Consider the following 14,856-nt stretch of genomic DNA (forward strand, 5'->3'; position numbering starts at 1 on the left):
GTGCTGCTTTATTAAGCTCTGGAACAATCTTGCCTGGGTAGTTAAGGGTGTGTGTGTGTGTGCATGTGTGTGTGTGTGTGCGTGAAATATAACTTCAGCTGAGTAGTACCGTGTAATGCGCTAGCCTGAATCTGCACACACTGCAAAGATCCTTCCACTCCATAGTCTATTATTTGCAGACAATTCAATGATACATTCATGGACACACACAGACACACCAACCACACACAGCTCCGGCTGCCCAGCATGAGAATAGATCTATATTTAGCATGCTGGAACCCTGAATTTCGTGTCTTTTGGCCGGAGTGTGTAGTCAGGCGCTGTAATCGTGTGCGACTGGACCAATCACGTCAGCAAGGCTAAGGGATGGAGTCAGCACAAGTGCCTGGGTGCAAGAGAGAAAGGCAAGACGCTGAAGCTTCTACCAGCACACTACTGCTGCAGTACACTACCCTGTAAATCCCACAAATGCCCAGAAGCAGGGAAAGAATGTGTGTGTGCAAGAGAAAAGGTAGGAAGACAAGAGAGAGAGAGAGAGAGAGAGAGAGAGAGAGAGAGAGAGAATGTAATACAGTTTCATCTTTACCACTCTCTACTTTCCATCATACTATCTTTCTCCTTTACTCATGCCAAAAAATGCTCTTCATCCCACCATCACTAAAAACTTTTTACTTTAGAATTTAGAATTTTGAAAAAAGGAGCAGTTTGCAGCTTAAATAGCTGAATATTACAACATATATAATGGAAAGTCTCAGCTGCAAGGACAGATAGTGAGTGTGTGTGTGTCTCTGTGTGTGTGTGGGTTAGGGGCGGCGGAGGGTGTGTTAAGTGAGTGAGAGAAAAGAGGGAGTGAGTGAGTGAAATCAGCCATGCTGTGTGAGTGAATAATGAGAAGCCTGTAGTCACACACATCTGTATGTTCATTAACGCTTTGAGTGTAAGAGGTTCGTCATCAGCTGGAACAATAAATACATACAGGCAAACACACAGCAGGCGTGATACACGCTTTTATGAAGTAGACTGCATGAAAAACTATGGCGTTTTAATCTGCACACCTTCACCTGCACTCTGAGCTAAATGCACTACAATGCATTCTATAAAGAGCCTAACTGAAGCTTGTCACCAGACGTGCAGTGCATACTGGAGACAAACTGTTTCAAAGGAACTCACACGCATGCATAACATGCAAAATGTAAAAGGCTGTAACACATTGAAACTAGAACTCATACTAATGCAATATTCAATCATTTAAAGAACTTGAGTTAACCAGGCCATCTTCCTTTTTTTTTTTAACTTTTCTCTCTTTTTTTTTTTTGGCATAAATAAAAGCAAATAATATCCGTAAACCCCCAACAAATGAGAAAATATCTTAGTCACAAAAGTCATGGAAAATGCAGCAGACCCAACCATTTTTCCATGTAAGTTGCAAATGAGGCATAGACCTAGCCCAAACACTCAGCTTCCCATTTAACTTAGCTATAGGACAGCTTCCCTGGTTATCCCTGAATGATGTGCCACTGTTAATACAGTCCATATAAACATTATGTGACATAACACAGTGATGCTAGCTTTATACACAACAATAAATGTCTTTCTTACTCAAAAAAAATACATTAATATCATCTAAATCACATGCCTTACTTCAAATAACACTTCTTGTTATCTTGCGAGGACGGCTCAGCAGCGTCTTTACCGCCTTGGAATACAAAGGGTCTTAAAACTGTCCACTAAGGGGCAAGAAACTTTCACAACTGAATGACTGAAAACATCCTGAAAGGAAGCATCATTACAACAGAGTTTGGGAAGAGCACCAAATCAGGAGAGTGGTGCGATCAGCTGTGTCCCATTTGCTCTGAGCTCTTCAGGGAAGCTCTTCTGTTCCTTATAGGCAAACACAAAGATAATAAGAAGGAGCTGTTTCCCTCTGGTCATTCAGTCCCTTAACCAGTACAACACCTATAATATGAAGTTTTCTGGACTTGTCTACACAACACACACTACATCTACAGCACTTTTTTCCTATTTGCATTACAACTGTAAATGCACATCTGCACTTGATTCATAATAGTCATACTGTTCTACCACTGATCTGCATTCATGTCATTTCCTTAGACAGTCTTCGCCTTTCGCACATGTATAGTAATTCTTATTTGTATTGTAATTGCGTTCTTTTATTCTCTTTTGATTCCTATTTATTCTGTTTTTATGACATGGACAGCATTTCACTGCTGTGTGATAATAATATTTGAATTGAGTTGAATTGTTAATATTAATGATATTTTAGAATGATTCAGTGTATACTATATATATATATATATATATATATATATATATATATATATATATATATATATATATATATATATATACATGTGTGTGTATATATGTAGTTTTTTGATATGGTGCTATATCTCAGAAAAAATGTTGCTGTTTTTATATATGTTCTGATATGTTCTGGAGAGGTCAGGCTTTTGCCTTTGGCTGTAATAAATATATATCGTTTTGTTCCATCTGAACCTCAAAATTGTTGCAGTTATCTTCCCTGTTTCCTGTCTCTGTTCAGTGCACCTTCCTCGTCTCAGCTCAGTAATCCTCCCCAGGCTTGTGTACCTTTAATATTACAGTAGGTGGTATATTGAAACTGGGATCACTGTGTATTGCGACATTAGGGAGCAGCAACAACACTGTGAAAAACTTGTATGGTATGGCCTAATATTACCTTGCTGACTCTGTATAAGTCACTGTTTAAGTATAAACTCACTAACCTGAGGCCCTGAGTTAATTTTTTTTTAAATAAAGTGTACCAATTTGATGAACTGATCAATTTGACAGACATATAATGGATTACAAGTAATTTATGGAAAGGAGGTTGGGAAGGTGGAAATCATAGTATGTTCATATGTTACAGTAAAATAGAGAGGGAAAGAGTGAGAGAAAGAGTGAGAGGTGAGAGAAAGAGAGGGGAGAGAGAGAGAGAGAGAGAGAGAGAGAGAGAGAGAGAGAGAGAGAGAGGAAGAGGAAGAGATGGAGAAAGAGATGGAGGAAGAGATGCATTATATGATGTTTGTGAATGATGTGTGTAAAGCCAAAAGCAAAATCAGCTGAGAGTAGCAGGACATATTTAAAAATGTACTAGCAAACAGTAAACCTTTCATTCGTTGAAGCATTTAAAATATTGGGATGGTTTAGAAATTTGACTTAACTGCAGATGCGTGTTTCAACCGTTTTATCAAAATTAAGGTGAGGTTAAATGAGGTTTTTCATGGTAGTATATCTTAATTTTGATAAAATGGATCAGACTTCATACACTACCAGGTGAGATGCATCCTAAAATGTTCAGACTAGTATTTCAATGTGGGTTTATTATTCAAGCTATTAAGTCATCATTTCGGTCTCGGCAGCCCTCACATTCGAATATTTCTTCTACTTGATATTCTGCACCAGACTGGCCTATGAAAGTTTGTCTGAGAAGCAGCATTCATCAAGTAATCAATATGAATTCATTTGATGTCAGTTTGTGAATATTCATGAGCAGTCAGTGGTCTCAAAATAAAAAAAACAAGCTTTGAGTTAAGATGTAGTGCTGTTATAAATTAGGTCGTGTGTGTGTGTGTGTGTGGTTAGTTCATTTCTATACAACTTAATCAGATCTACAATGGCCAGCAGAATTCATTTCTGTTAGAATTCTGTTAGAATTCATTCCTCTTTTCGGTGAAGGTTTTCCACAGGTTTCAGAGCATGGCTGTGGGCTTTTGTGCTCATTTATCCTCAAAAGCATTAGTGAGGTCAGACACTGATGTTGTGTGAGGAGGCCTGAGCACAATCGCATTCCAGTCCATCCTAAAGGTGTTCAGTTGGGTTGAGGTGAAGGCTCTGTGCAGGAAGCTTGAGTTCTTCCACTAAGTCATGGAGCCTTACGTCCTGAAAACTGTGTGCTTTCAACTTCCAACAGATTCAAGGAAGAACAACATATGGATGTAATGGTCAGATGTTCACTGACCTCTGGACATATAGTACACGTTTCTTATATAAGCTACATTAGGAAAGGTTATGAAATGCTACAGTACCCCTTTTACAAGTTATTGGTATATTTAGTGCTGCATTTTATCAATTTCTTTATTTGTAGCCTGACTTCTTTCTATTTCTCTCTCTCTTGCACTCTCTCGCACTCTCTGCAGGTGTCCTTTAGAAGATGTAAACATTTCTTACATGGTGTTACCTATGCCAGATATGTGAGACGGAAACATTTTAGGGTATATGAGCCATCAGATTCTCTCGGTATATGTTTGGGAAAAAAGAAAGTGCTACCAGAGCTGGAGGAGACACTGGCCCTCAATTAAATGGATCACTTCACCTAAAGAATGCCTTCTCCAGTTCCAAGGCCGGTCGTAAAACATAAAGACTAGGAGAGCGCTCAGCAAGGTACGAGACCAGGAGTCCACAACTGGAGTTAGTGCTGGGTGAGTTTCATTATTAATCTGATTCATTCGAATGATTGCTGTGATTGATGTGATTTTAGAAATGTTCAAATCAAAGATGTACATGTTCATGTGAAATCTGTGAATGCTATTTAATCATTTCAACATGAACAAAGGAAAAATACAGCCTTCTTGATAAACGCCTCCTACGATCAAAACGCTCAGCAAAGAAAGGTTCAAATATCACTTAAAAGGCGTGGAATAAGTACAGGTGTGATGAACAAGTGTATGTAAAATATAAGGTTGCATTACATTTAAGCCATAATTTACATCATTTTCAACCTTGGCATGTTTGACAGAAAAAGTGGGAAAGTGAACGCCCATAGTGGACACCCGAACGTTGATATTTTGTTAGAAACGATCTAGGCAGCTGACACATTTATGAACTGTATAGTCAGCATTTTCTTAAACAAATATGTCTTTATGTTGATTAATCTAAAGCTAATACGTGTGTATATACTGCATAAATCACTTAAAGGATTTGTTTTGTTTATTTTGGATGCTGTGTGCAGCCATGCTGATCTGTCGTTACTTATTAACACAGAAGGAACGATGGCTTGAGAACAATAGCCCAAACTGACTACCCAGTTGCAGTGGCATTTCATGTCATGAAAGACATGGGCTCTATCTACTTTGTTAAGAAAGAAGGTTACACAAAAATAGTAACAGCACCATCTATAGCAAAATAATACAATGTTTGTTTGTTTTTTGTTTTTTTGTAATATAATTTCTTTAAATATCCTATATCTAATAAAAAGACAATTTGTATTAGATGGTGTGGTGCTCTGAATATATTATGGACACCTATATATAGATGTAATCTAACACTGTAATATTCACAAATACAATATCCTAATATCCACCTTACTCAAAGTAAAGATAAGTGATATAAAGATAATTTAGCAGAATATCTTCTGGAGTATCATGTAATTCGCTAAACTATTTTCAAGCGTTTGGTCCTTAGGACTGCTCTGATTGATTGCTGAAACAACAGGGAAAAAAAGACAGATAAAAAGAGATTACACAGTATGTGCCCCCAAAGAGTAAAACTTTAACAATGCATCTGCAGTAAAACTAAACAACACTGAGTATTAAAGGATATAAAACATATTAAACGGCACTTTCAGCAACATTCCCCCTGCTCTGCTAGCTCTAAACACTCATAACAGCCAACTCCTACTAACATCCTATTTTAGGCAACACCGTTATACCAAATAATTTAAAGTCAGTTTGGGAATTATTGGTACCCTTCACAATAATAGGCCGAACATATTGCATAAACACCACACACAAAAATTTTAATAAAAATTTCCATGCGGCAATTGACGGAAATGATAACTAATCTTCTAGAAAAAAGTTTCTTAGGTTTTATTAAAAGGAATTATTAAAACAGCAATGTATAAATATTTAATGAATGCAAAGAAATTGCTGTCAATAAACAGAATAATTGTTGTTGTTGCTGATCCGTTCTGCTCTTACCTAAAATCTTTATGTTCTCTATCAGCATGATGAAAAGAAAGGAGCATTTAAGACCAAACAGATGATTGTTGACTTTTCAGTTTTATTACAACTAAAATATCATTAAGCACAACCAGGGCCATAAAAGTAGAGTAGTAAGTAAAGTAGTAAAGAAAGTATTTGTATGAGCACAATTCTATTATATAGAAAGTATACTACGTATACTAAAGGTATATGATGTGATAAATAGTCCTGGTCTCCAGATATGAGACATAACAGCTTTAAAAGCTCTGCATGGAGAAGTCTCTCCTATCTTGTTAAAGAGGTTCAGTGATGTTATTTGCATTTGGGAAGACTTTAGTAATTATTAATTGTGCTGGTGCAAAACATTTTAAAACCAATGTATTGTGGAAAAAAAGGGAGCTTAAGTGTAGAGGTGTACTGCAATGCGACTATCTGATTTTGCATCTGATTATTTCTCAAGACATTTGCAGCTGTATTTGCATTCTGATTTGAACCCAAAACGTGCTAAGACTACGCTGCAAGTGCGAGGGATTGTATTTTGGAATCCCACCTACACACCTATTATTGTTATGACAATAATTATGCCGTACAGGCTAACATGCCTATTCATGCAAAAGCGAGCATGACATAAAATGCATGAAATTCGCAGTGAATGACATACCATGCAAACGTGCATGCTAATTTGGCAAATCATGTGTAATATTATCTGAAATGCTGTTGATGCATTAACTATGCTTGTCACATTCACACATAACATGTTCAGGCTAGTGTGCTCTGCAAATGTAAGATTATTTTGCCTCCCAGTGGGTAAACTCAGATCTGTTATTTTTTCCACTTTTGTCAGCGAGGTTTCAGAATAAAATATCATTCACTGCTGTGAATAATGATGACTACAGTGTAGCTGCGGTCCACTCAAACGAACAACTACACCGAGCTATTTTTGGCATGTGAGGACTGAAATAAGCATGACGTCACAACTGAAGCGTTTGGATTATTTTTTTATATACTGCTCCAGGGGGAAATGGTGCAATCACATTAAAGATCACTCAAGCACTCAAGAGTATATATACAGTGATGTTATGTGAGACATATGGATGATATAGAAGAGAAAAGCTTACTTGGATCCGATTTGGAGAAAGTGTCTCTGTCTAGAAGGTTTCTGTAAAAATAAAGAAGGATAGAATGTTTCAATACACCACACTACGTATTTGGTAAAAATGACTGCATGCAGCTATACGCAAGTTTCTCCCTTTTGTTTTCACCCATGATTTTATCTGTGCATTACTTCTTGACTAAACAGAAGGGCATGAGCTTCCAAGCAGAAGCCGTGATATCAAACAACTCGTACACACTGCGGCTCAGCTTAACATATCAGCCTGTCATCATGTGAGTGATGAGAATAAGAGATCGAAGGGGAAAATACTTACAGGGCTACGCAATTGTACGGTTTTAAACAGTTACGCATGAGTATGAGTAGTTTAATTGAGCATTTAATTTCACAGAGGCAATCCTGCAAATCTGCAGGGAATTAGAACAAACTCTCAAAATGTTGCATTCAAGTTGTTTAGATTTTGGATCTTACTCTAATAAACTCTAATAACTCTATGAACCCCTAATAAATAGGACAGCTTTAATTATGCTTTGAAAACACAGTGTCTACTGTAACATAATGTAAAATTTATAGACCCTGGACAAAGTCTCCATATGACAAATATGCAAGGTTGAATGAGAATGACCCAGAATGTGACATCTCTCCCTCCTCAATTCCCACAGACTTACATTAAAGCATAAAGCTTTCATGACCATTTCTCTGGCTGAGATGCATTTTCAGAGACAGGAAAAGACAATATTACTTATTTAAGGCCCCATTAAAAACACCATCAAATTTCAGTAATCATGTAAAAGTCAAGGCCCTTCAGAACAATTTAGAATATTTCTAGGAAAATATAGAAACTTAATGCAAACTTATTGAAAGGAATCATGGAGTTCAGCATGTGGTTACATGAGCGACCGATGAGGAGTCGTGCATCTAGAACACGAGCATAAGAAAGGTTATTGGCCATAGCAATGCTGTCAGTGCACATGCATAACTTCTCTATTACACCATGGAAACGGATAACAAGTGATAGCCAGCTCCTCCACTCTAGACATAGTGGGTGTGTGGGTGTGTGTGTGTGTGTGTGCTACACCATCTTAGGCCAAATGATTACATGAGATGTCACTGAAAAGAGGATGAAGAGGTGACACAGGACACGATGCAATTTAACCATCATCATCTGAATGCCTACTCTTAAGCATTTTCGAATCACAATAACCTTAAATATTAAAGTATTTGCAAAACATTACTGTATATAGGCTACTTAAACAAACTCAAGCGTAAAGCTGTTCAAACAGCATACTATTGAGGCTAGTGAGAACTGAGAGCTTTGAACACTCCACATTTATAGATCTTTCAACACCTTATATTTCAGCCTATCAGACCCTACTTAGAAAAAAAACATCTTAGAATCTTTCTCATGAAAGATTTATTCTTAAGCCCTGCCACAAAACAGAACATTTCCATTTAATTTCCAGAACAGAAGAGTCCTGCCATGCCATTCAAAATACTATATTCACCCAGTATAGCAGGAACCTCTACAAAAAGAACAGGCAGTAATAATGATGCACTGACATTATGAATTAAATCCTGCTTAGTTAAAGCAGGTATTAATCAAGAAGTGCAAACCTTAACTATGACAATAAGTCCTAAGAATTCATGTGTGAATAACAAGCAACTTTAAACCTGATGAAACATAATATGAATTGCATCATTTTGAATTGATATCATTTGCTACAGTATACGCAGCTGCGAACACAAACATCGTTGTGGCTGGCGCTGAATTACTTTCCTATTTTAGACTCATCCTCCCTATCCAATGTAGAAAGATGTACAAATGTAAAACAGTAATAATTTTATCCCAACTTGATTTTGCATCGTTCTTCATCCATTCCTCTTCAAATCCCACTATAGTACTAGTACGTGCTCTGGGTGGCTTGGGCACAAACCACTGAACAATTAGAAATTATGCAAATTTTATTCCAATTATTTCTTTTGGATTTAGGTAGGTTTAACCCTTATGTGTTGATTAATACATTAACTAACACACATGTATTTAAGATGGTCGTTATTCACTCAGAAAATCATAAGATTCCTGTTGTAGATAAGGTTAGTTTTTTATTGGTTTGTGATAAAGACATGCTGTAACTCATCATTAGTAAGTATCAATTCCAGAATTAATGTAAAAGTACTCATGTACAGTTATTTGTTATTTGTTATATGCCAAGAGGCTTTGTTAACTATTTCTTGCTTTCATGAGACATTTGTCTGATGTTAGATTTTCTCCAGTGCTACCCAAATGAATTAGGAAGAAATCTATGCAATTTGTAATAAACATATTGCTGTGAAAATTGCTACTAATTTGCAATAATAAACACGAGCTGAATTCTTCTGACAAATTTCAGATTTACTTCTAACACTGAGATTATCCGTCAGATTTACTTCACCTCAATATGACTAGTCAAAACAAATTGCTTATACACAAAGGTCACTGGCTGTCCTGCCATTACTCTCAATAAGTATATTATGCCGTACTGATGAGAAAAAATAGTCATGGTCACTTTTGCACATTTAAATCCTGAGAGCAAAAGAAGCGCTTTTACAAAGAAACTAACGCAGCAGTAAATGTGCTTCTAAAAGCGACTTCAGCCAGGAGAAATCTGCATATCGTTTTTATCGTTATCTTCGAGCCTTCTGAGGAAAAGGAGGAATCGTCTTTAAAGTCTGCTATCATAAGGATAAGGATTACCATTTCAAAACATATGAGATGAAACCCGTATTCATGACGATATGCTTATATGTACAGCAGAATTAATAATGATATAGCCTGTTGAGTTCATTTTTGGCATATAGATGTCAATCTGTTGCGTTTCAATGTGCAAATCTTTGGTGTCAATACTATATTTGTGTTCAGTATTCATAAGACTGTGTCCAGATGATGTATAATAGCTCAGGCATAGATAATATATGCTCTTCTGTGAGTTACAGGAATAGAAAAGTCATGGTTTTTAAATAAATGATCTGTTATATACACCAGAGGCATGATTAGGATTCAGAGACGAGCTGAGGCATAAGGGAGACGGAACCTATTCTTCCTGGAAGTGATTTGTTTACAGTCAGATAGATAAGGTCAGCCAGCTGGGTTACAGGCTGGCTGTCACCTGCAATTGGGTTCTGATGAATATATGAATGCTATTTCTGTACTCTTGTCTTTATGTCACCTTCATTTGTTACCTGCTCACTTTTAAGAGTTGATGTCTCTACTTATTCTAACTGAAAGGAGCTCATAGTAAAAAAAACAAAAAAATCACGAGGTATACAATTATCTTCCATAAAGACAGAAAGTTATCTTCAGTGCAACTAATCCATAAAGGTTTGTGAGTAACAGAGTCGTAAACAAGCTAATATCCCTGGCTCATTAAGACCGTAAGTATATAGATTCCAATTTGGTCAGGATTTCATTAGATCACATGCTTTTACCACTATGGGTATCTGTAGGAGTAAACCTGATTTACTGATCAGTTATCTTTAAAACATCATTAATGGCAATATTGAGTATAAAATATTGTCTAACTTTCTGACTCAAGTCATAATTCATGCACATTTATACATTCTCAGTTTTCATTTTCTCCATATTTCGGTTTGCTTGATAGTAGAAGAACAAGAACTAAGAAGAAGAAGAAGAAGAAGAAGAAGAAGAAGAAGAAGAAGAAGAAGAAGAAGACTTATTTTATCACACATATTCTTTGAAATTCTATTTGAATGTCTTTTCTTCACATATCTCAGCAGCTTAGGAATCTGGGGTTAGTATGCAGAGGCAGCCATAACACAGTGCCCCTGGAGGATAAAGGGTTAAGGGCCTTGCTCAGGGGGCCCATTAGTGGCAACCTGATGGTGCTGAAAAGTAACCCAGAGCCTTTAACCACTGAGCCACCAGTCAATCTGAAGCTACTCAGTCTGTAAGGATGTATAGGGCCATAAATGGCAAAGCCACTTATGGCCCTCACATCCACTAGACCTTTTAAAACTCATCAGGAAGTTAATTGTTTGCATCTCGTTTAAAACACTGCACACGACCACCAAGACAAAATGAGATTTAAGATAAGATTCTTGTGTCATTCAAAACTGAACCAATTTACATGTACAATTCATGAATTATTCAAAATGTTGAGCTGTTTGCTAAACGGAGTTGTTAAATAGCTCTCTCTGTCCACCTTTGAAAAATGATAAAAACTCATTTACGGAAACGGTGCCATAATGTCAGGCTGATCAGGTAACAGGAAGCTGTCTCATTTGAATAGTAGCCTTAAGGATGACATCAGTGACAGAATGGTAATGTGCAAATCATATTAAAGAGGCATTAGCCATTACTGTCATCTGCCTGTTCGGATTTATTCTAGGGTCCATTTTCATTGAATATTACAGGCTGAGGGCCCAGATGCTTTAACATGAACAAGATATCTGTAAGAAATGCAACTGAAGTTGATGGTGGTATTTGTACAATGTACTTTCTTTCAAGCACAGACATGTATTAACAGGTATTTAAATTGTAAATGTTTCATGTCATCCAATGAAAACATTATTAATCAGGGTTTGGATAGCAGAAAAATATTATCTTGGAACCCGAGGTCCTGCTGGTGACTATGCACTTGGGGAAACAGCTTTAAAATGTGATTCATGGCACCTTTCTCTTTTCTCTGTTTGCATTTATTGACCGAACTCCTACAGTGCTGCAGTCTTCAATATACAACAGACAAACATGCCAATAAAGTCCTTTATTTTTGACTATTAACAGAAGAACTAAAAAGTAACGATAATATAAATATAGCTCTGTTGTCACCTAATAAATCTATCCAAGAGTTTAGTTCAAGAATTTAGCATACATATAACATGAACTTAAACCCGAGGAGCCACTGCAGCTGAACTGTTTGGACTATAATAGTTGAGGTCATTGAATGAAGCGTAATGAAACCGTATGCATTTTTGTAATAAATTTATCAGGGTATTTTTGGTGCATTTGCAGCATGTGTCAGGTTGGCAGCAATGCTATAGTTCTGCAGATTCTGCAATTTCGGGCTTAAAGGTGGGATCAGCGATTTTAGATCAGAACCCTTTTTCAAATCTGGTCCTGTTCCTGTAATATTCTGGCAGCTTCACTAAAATATCTGCACAATAATTTCTGTAAAAATTAATCAATATGAACCACTAACATTCAACTAATCTGGACGAGGGTGTGTGGACGCGATTTTGAGCCAGCTAAAGCTGTAAATAACTTCTGACTTCACCTTTGAATCACATCTCTGACAAATCTTTGAAAAACATTACAGCAAGATCATACTTTTATCTTAGTAGGGTGTTAAATGGCATTAAATAGTCAAGTCACTATTCAATTATGTTACATTCAATTAAGCACCAAGGATGAATATTAACCTTTATAACTATCTAAATCACTGGTGATTCTAACTGATTCTAAATTCTAACTGCTATCAGCCAGAACGAGGCTGTAAAAACTGACGGAGGATGTAGGATCTATTAAGATATGTAAGTAACTACTGTTATGTAATTTTCTGCAAAATCAAAACACAATTTTATTTCAAAGCAGTTTCATTTTAATTACGTTCTAAAAGAAATTTCTTTTATTCAATGCAATGGGTAATAAAGGTAACACACTATTTAAGGAAAAATGGGAATTGTTTTTAACATAAATATATATAATATACAATACATAAGGACAAAACTGATTAATTAACAAATGTTTTTAAATTCATAGCCTATTCTTTATAAAGTGAAAATTCTGTTCTCAAACACACAAAAACACACACACAAAAAAAAAAAAAACATTTTTGCAACATCTAATGTCAATGTATTAGTTAATCCATGACCTAACCTTAGCGACCTGATTTTTTTTCATTCAAAGTTCAACTTTATCACAGACCACTGAACTGTGAAATGCAATCATTTTTCTTCCCCACAAAAGACATTATACTTGTCTTTTATTATAGGTATATTTTTACACGAAGAGAGATTCATGTTGTGGAACCTTACCATTAAGGGTATCTGATTGATGGGTGAGTGAAAGCAAAAACCAACGCACGTATTTCAAATCTAAATATTTCAGTTATGAATAAACAAACACTGGGAGCAGGTCAATATATTAAATATATTAAAAAATATATTACTTTGGTTAAGTAAAACTGCAATAATTGGAGAAAAAGAATATAATCAAAAATTGCTCTTTAATTCTTTGTCATTTCAGTCAGGATGTTCAATCAAACCAGTGATGATGGTATCATGTCAGGGGAAATTACAACACTGCGTGAAAACAGTTTCAGATTTCAGCCAGTCAGGAATGAATTCAAAGGAGCTGATGGAAATGAATCCAGAGGCAGTGACGAAAATAATTGTCTGGAAGCACTGAAGCAAACAAAAAAACATCTCTGCTATTAGGACTGTATTGCATAATTATTATCCCACTAAAAGTCAGCTGATTCGTTCTTCTATGCAGTGTTGTACTTCAGTCCTCAATAAGCTGAACTGAATGCTTAATTTGCTCAATTATCAGCTAGTACTTGCATCTTGCAATACTAATTAAGATATATGAAGGCTGTCTTCTTGGAACAGTAATAACTAATAATCATGACAACAGCAGCAGCCTAACCACCATGCATGCGTAACCAATTCATAGACCTGGACGATGACTGCAACCTGCAACTTCTTAATGCACAGCAACTGGGTGCTGCACAGAAAAGAAATCAACACAAGTCACTATTCAGCAAACATGTTGTGATGTGATAAGACCTTACATCACAGGAAGGAGGCTCAGGAACGCAGAAAACAGAAAATCCATGCTGATATAGACCACATAAAACACTGACAGTAATCAGAAGACACCTCAGACTGCTTTCCTCTGGTTTCAGGACAAATTCCCTGCCAGATGAATCCTCGTGCGCCTGAGACAGAGCCAGCCGGCGTGCGCGCGCGCGCGTTTCACTCACCTGCACGACACAGTCAGCTCAACTTTGGTGGCGGGAATGGCAGAGATGAGAGTCTCCCAGTCGCCGATACTCGCCAAATTCGGAAAACTGTTGGTCGAAGACATGGCTTCATGTGACACTAGCAGAGCTTTTGGTGAGGAGAGCTCTCTTCCATCCCCGGCGCCGCTGTGGGTCGGCGGACACGCGCGCTACGTCACAAGCGAGCTGGTAATTCAGGCGCGCGCAAGAGAGAGAGAGAGAGAGACAGAGAGAGAGAGAGAGAGAGAGAGAGAGAGAGAGAGATGATGTTGTGTGCATTGAGCACTCTTCCTTATACAGGTTAAGGATTAGTGTAACACGATATAAAATGTAAAGCATCAACGTTCAGACGCTAGTAGTTCACTCAGTACACCTACATTACATTATATCTGCACTCATTGGTTTGTTTTTATTTATTTTATTTTATTTTTTGGAAAAGGAGCTCCAGAGGATCATTGCTGACCAGATGATGATATTTGGGTGACATCTTGGCATCTGTGTTGTTTTGTGTGAGGGTATCAGGCCCTGCAGCTATTCTCTCTCTCTCTCTCTCTCTCTCTCTCTCTCTCTCTCTCTCTCTTTTATTGCAGAACATGTAACTCATAAACAGGGAGACAAACTTTTGGGCTTTTTTTGTTGTTTATAAGCCTAAGGGATAAAATTCAAGAGTTTAAATTCAGTAAGAAAAAAAATGGAAAAAAGAAGAAGACGTACACAATTTTTGCTTGTGGATAAAGAATTTTGCATAGAAAATTAAGTAATTAGAACATACTCAAAATATACATAT

General features: G+C 36.8%; 1 protein-coding gene across 2 annotated transcripts in view; it reads right to left on the bottom strand.

Moving 5' to 3' along the window:
- Window positions 1-14,207, bottom strand: part of cpne8 (copine VIII) — a 35,696-nt gene extending 21,489 nt beyond the window's left edge. For both annotated transcript variants that reach the window (XM_060886530.1, XM_060886531.1), the window contains exons 1-2: window positions 14,052-14,207; window positions 7,079-7,119 (exon numbers count right to left, since the gene is read on the bottom strand). In XM_060886530.1, the coding sequence (XP_060742513.1) occupies window positions 7,079-7,119; window positions 14,052-14,155 (145 nt within the window). In that variant the 5' untranslated portion in view covers window positions 14,156-14,207. The remainder of the gene's footprint in view (window positions 1-7,078; window positions 7,120-14,051) is intronic.
- Between the last annotated feature and the right edge of the window lie 649 nt (window positions 14,208-14,856).

The sequence above is a fragment of the Tachysurus vachellii genome, chromosome 14 (genome assembly GCF_030014155.1).
Source record: "Tachysurus vachellii isolate PV-2020 chromosome 14, HZAU_Pvac_v1, whole genome shotgun sequence".
In the NCBI taxonomy this organism is placed as follows: domain Eukaryota; kingdom Metazoa; phylum Chordata; class Actinopteri; order Siluriformes; family Bagridae; genus Tachysurus; species Tachysurus vachellii.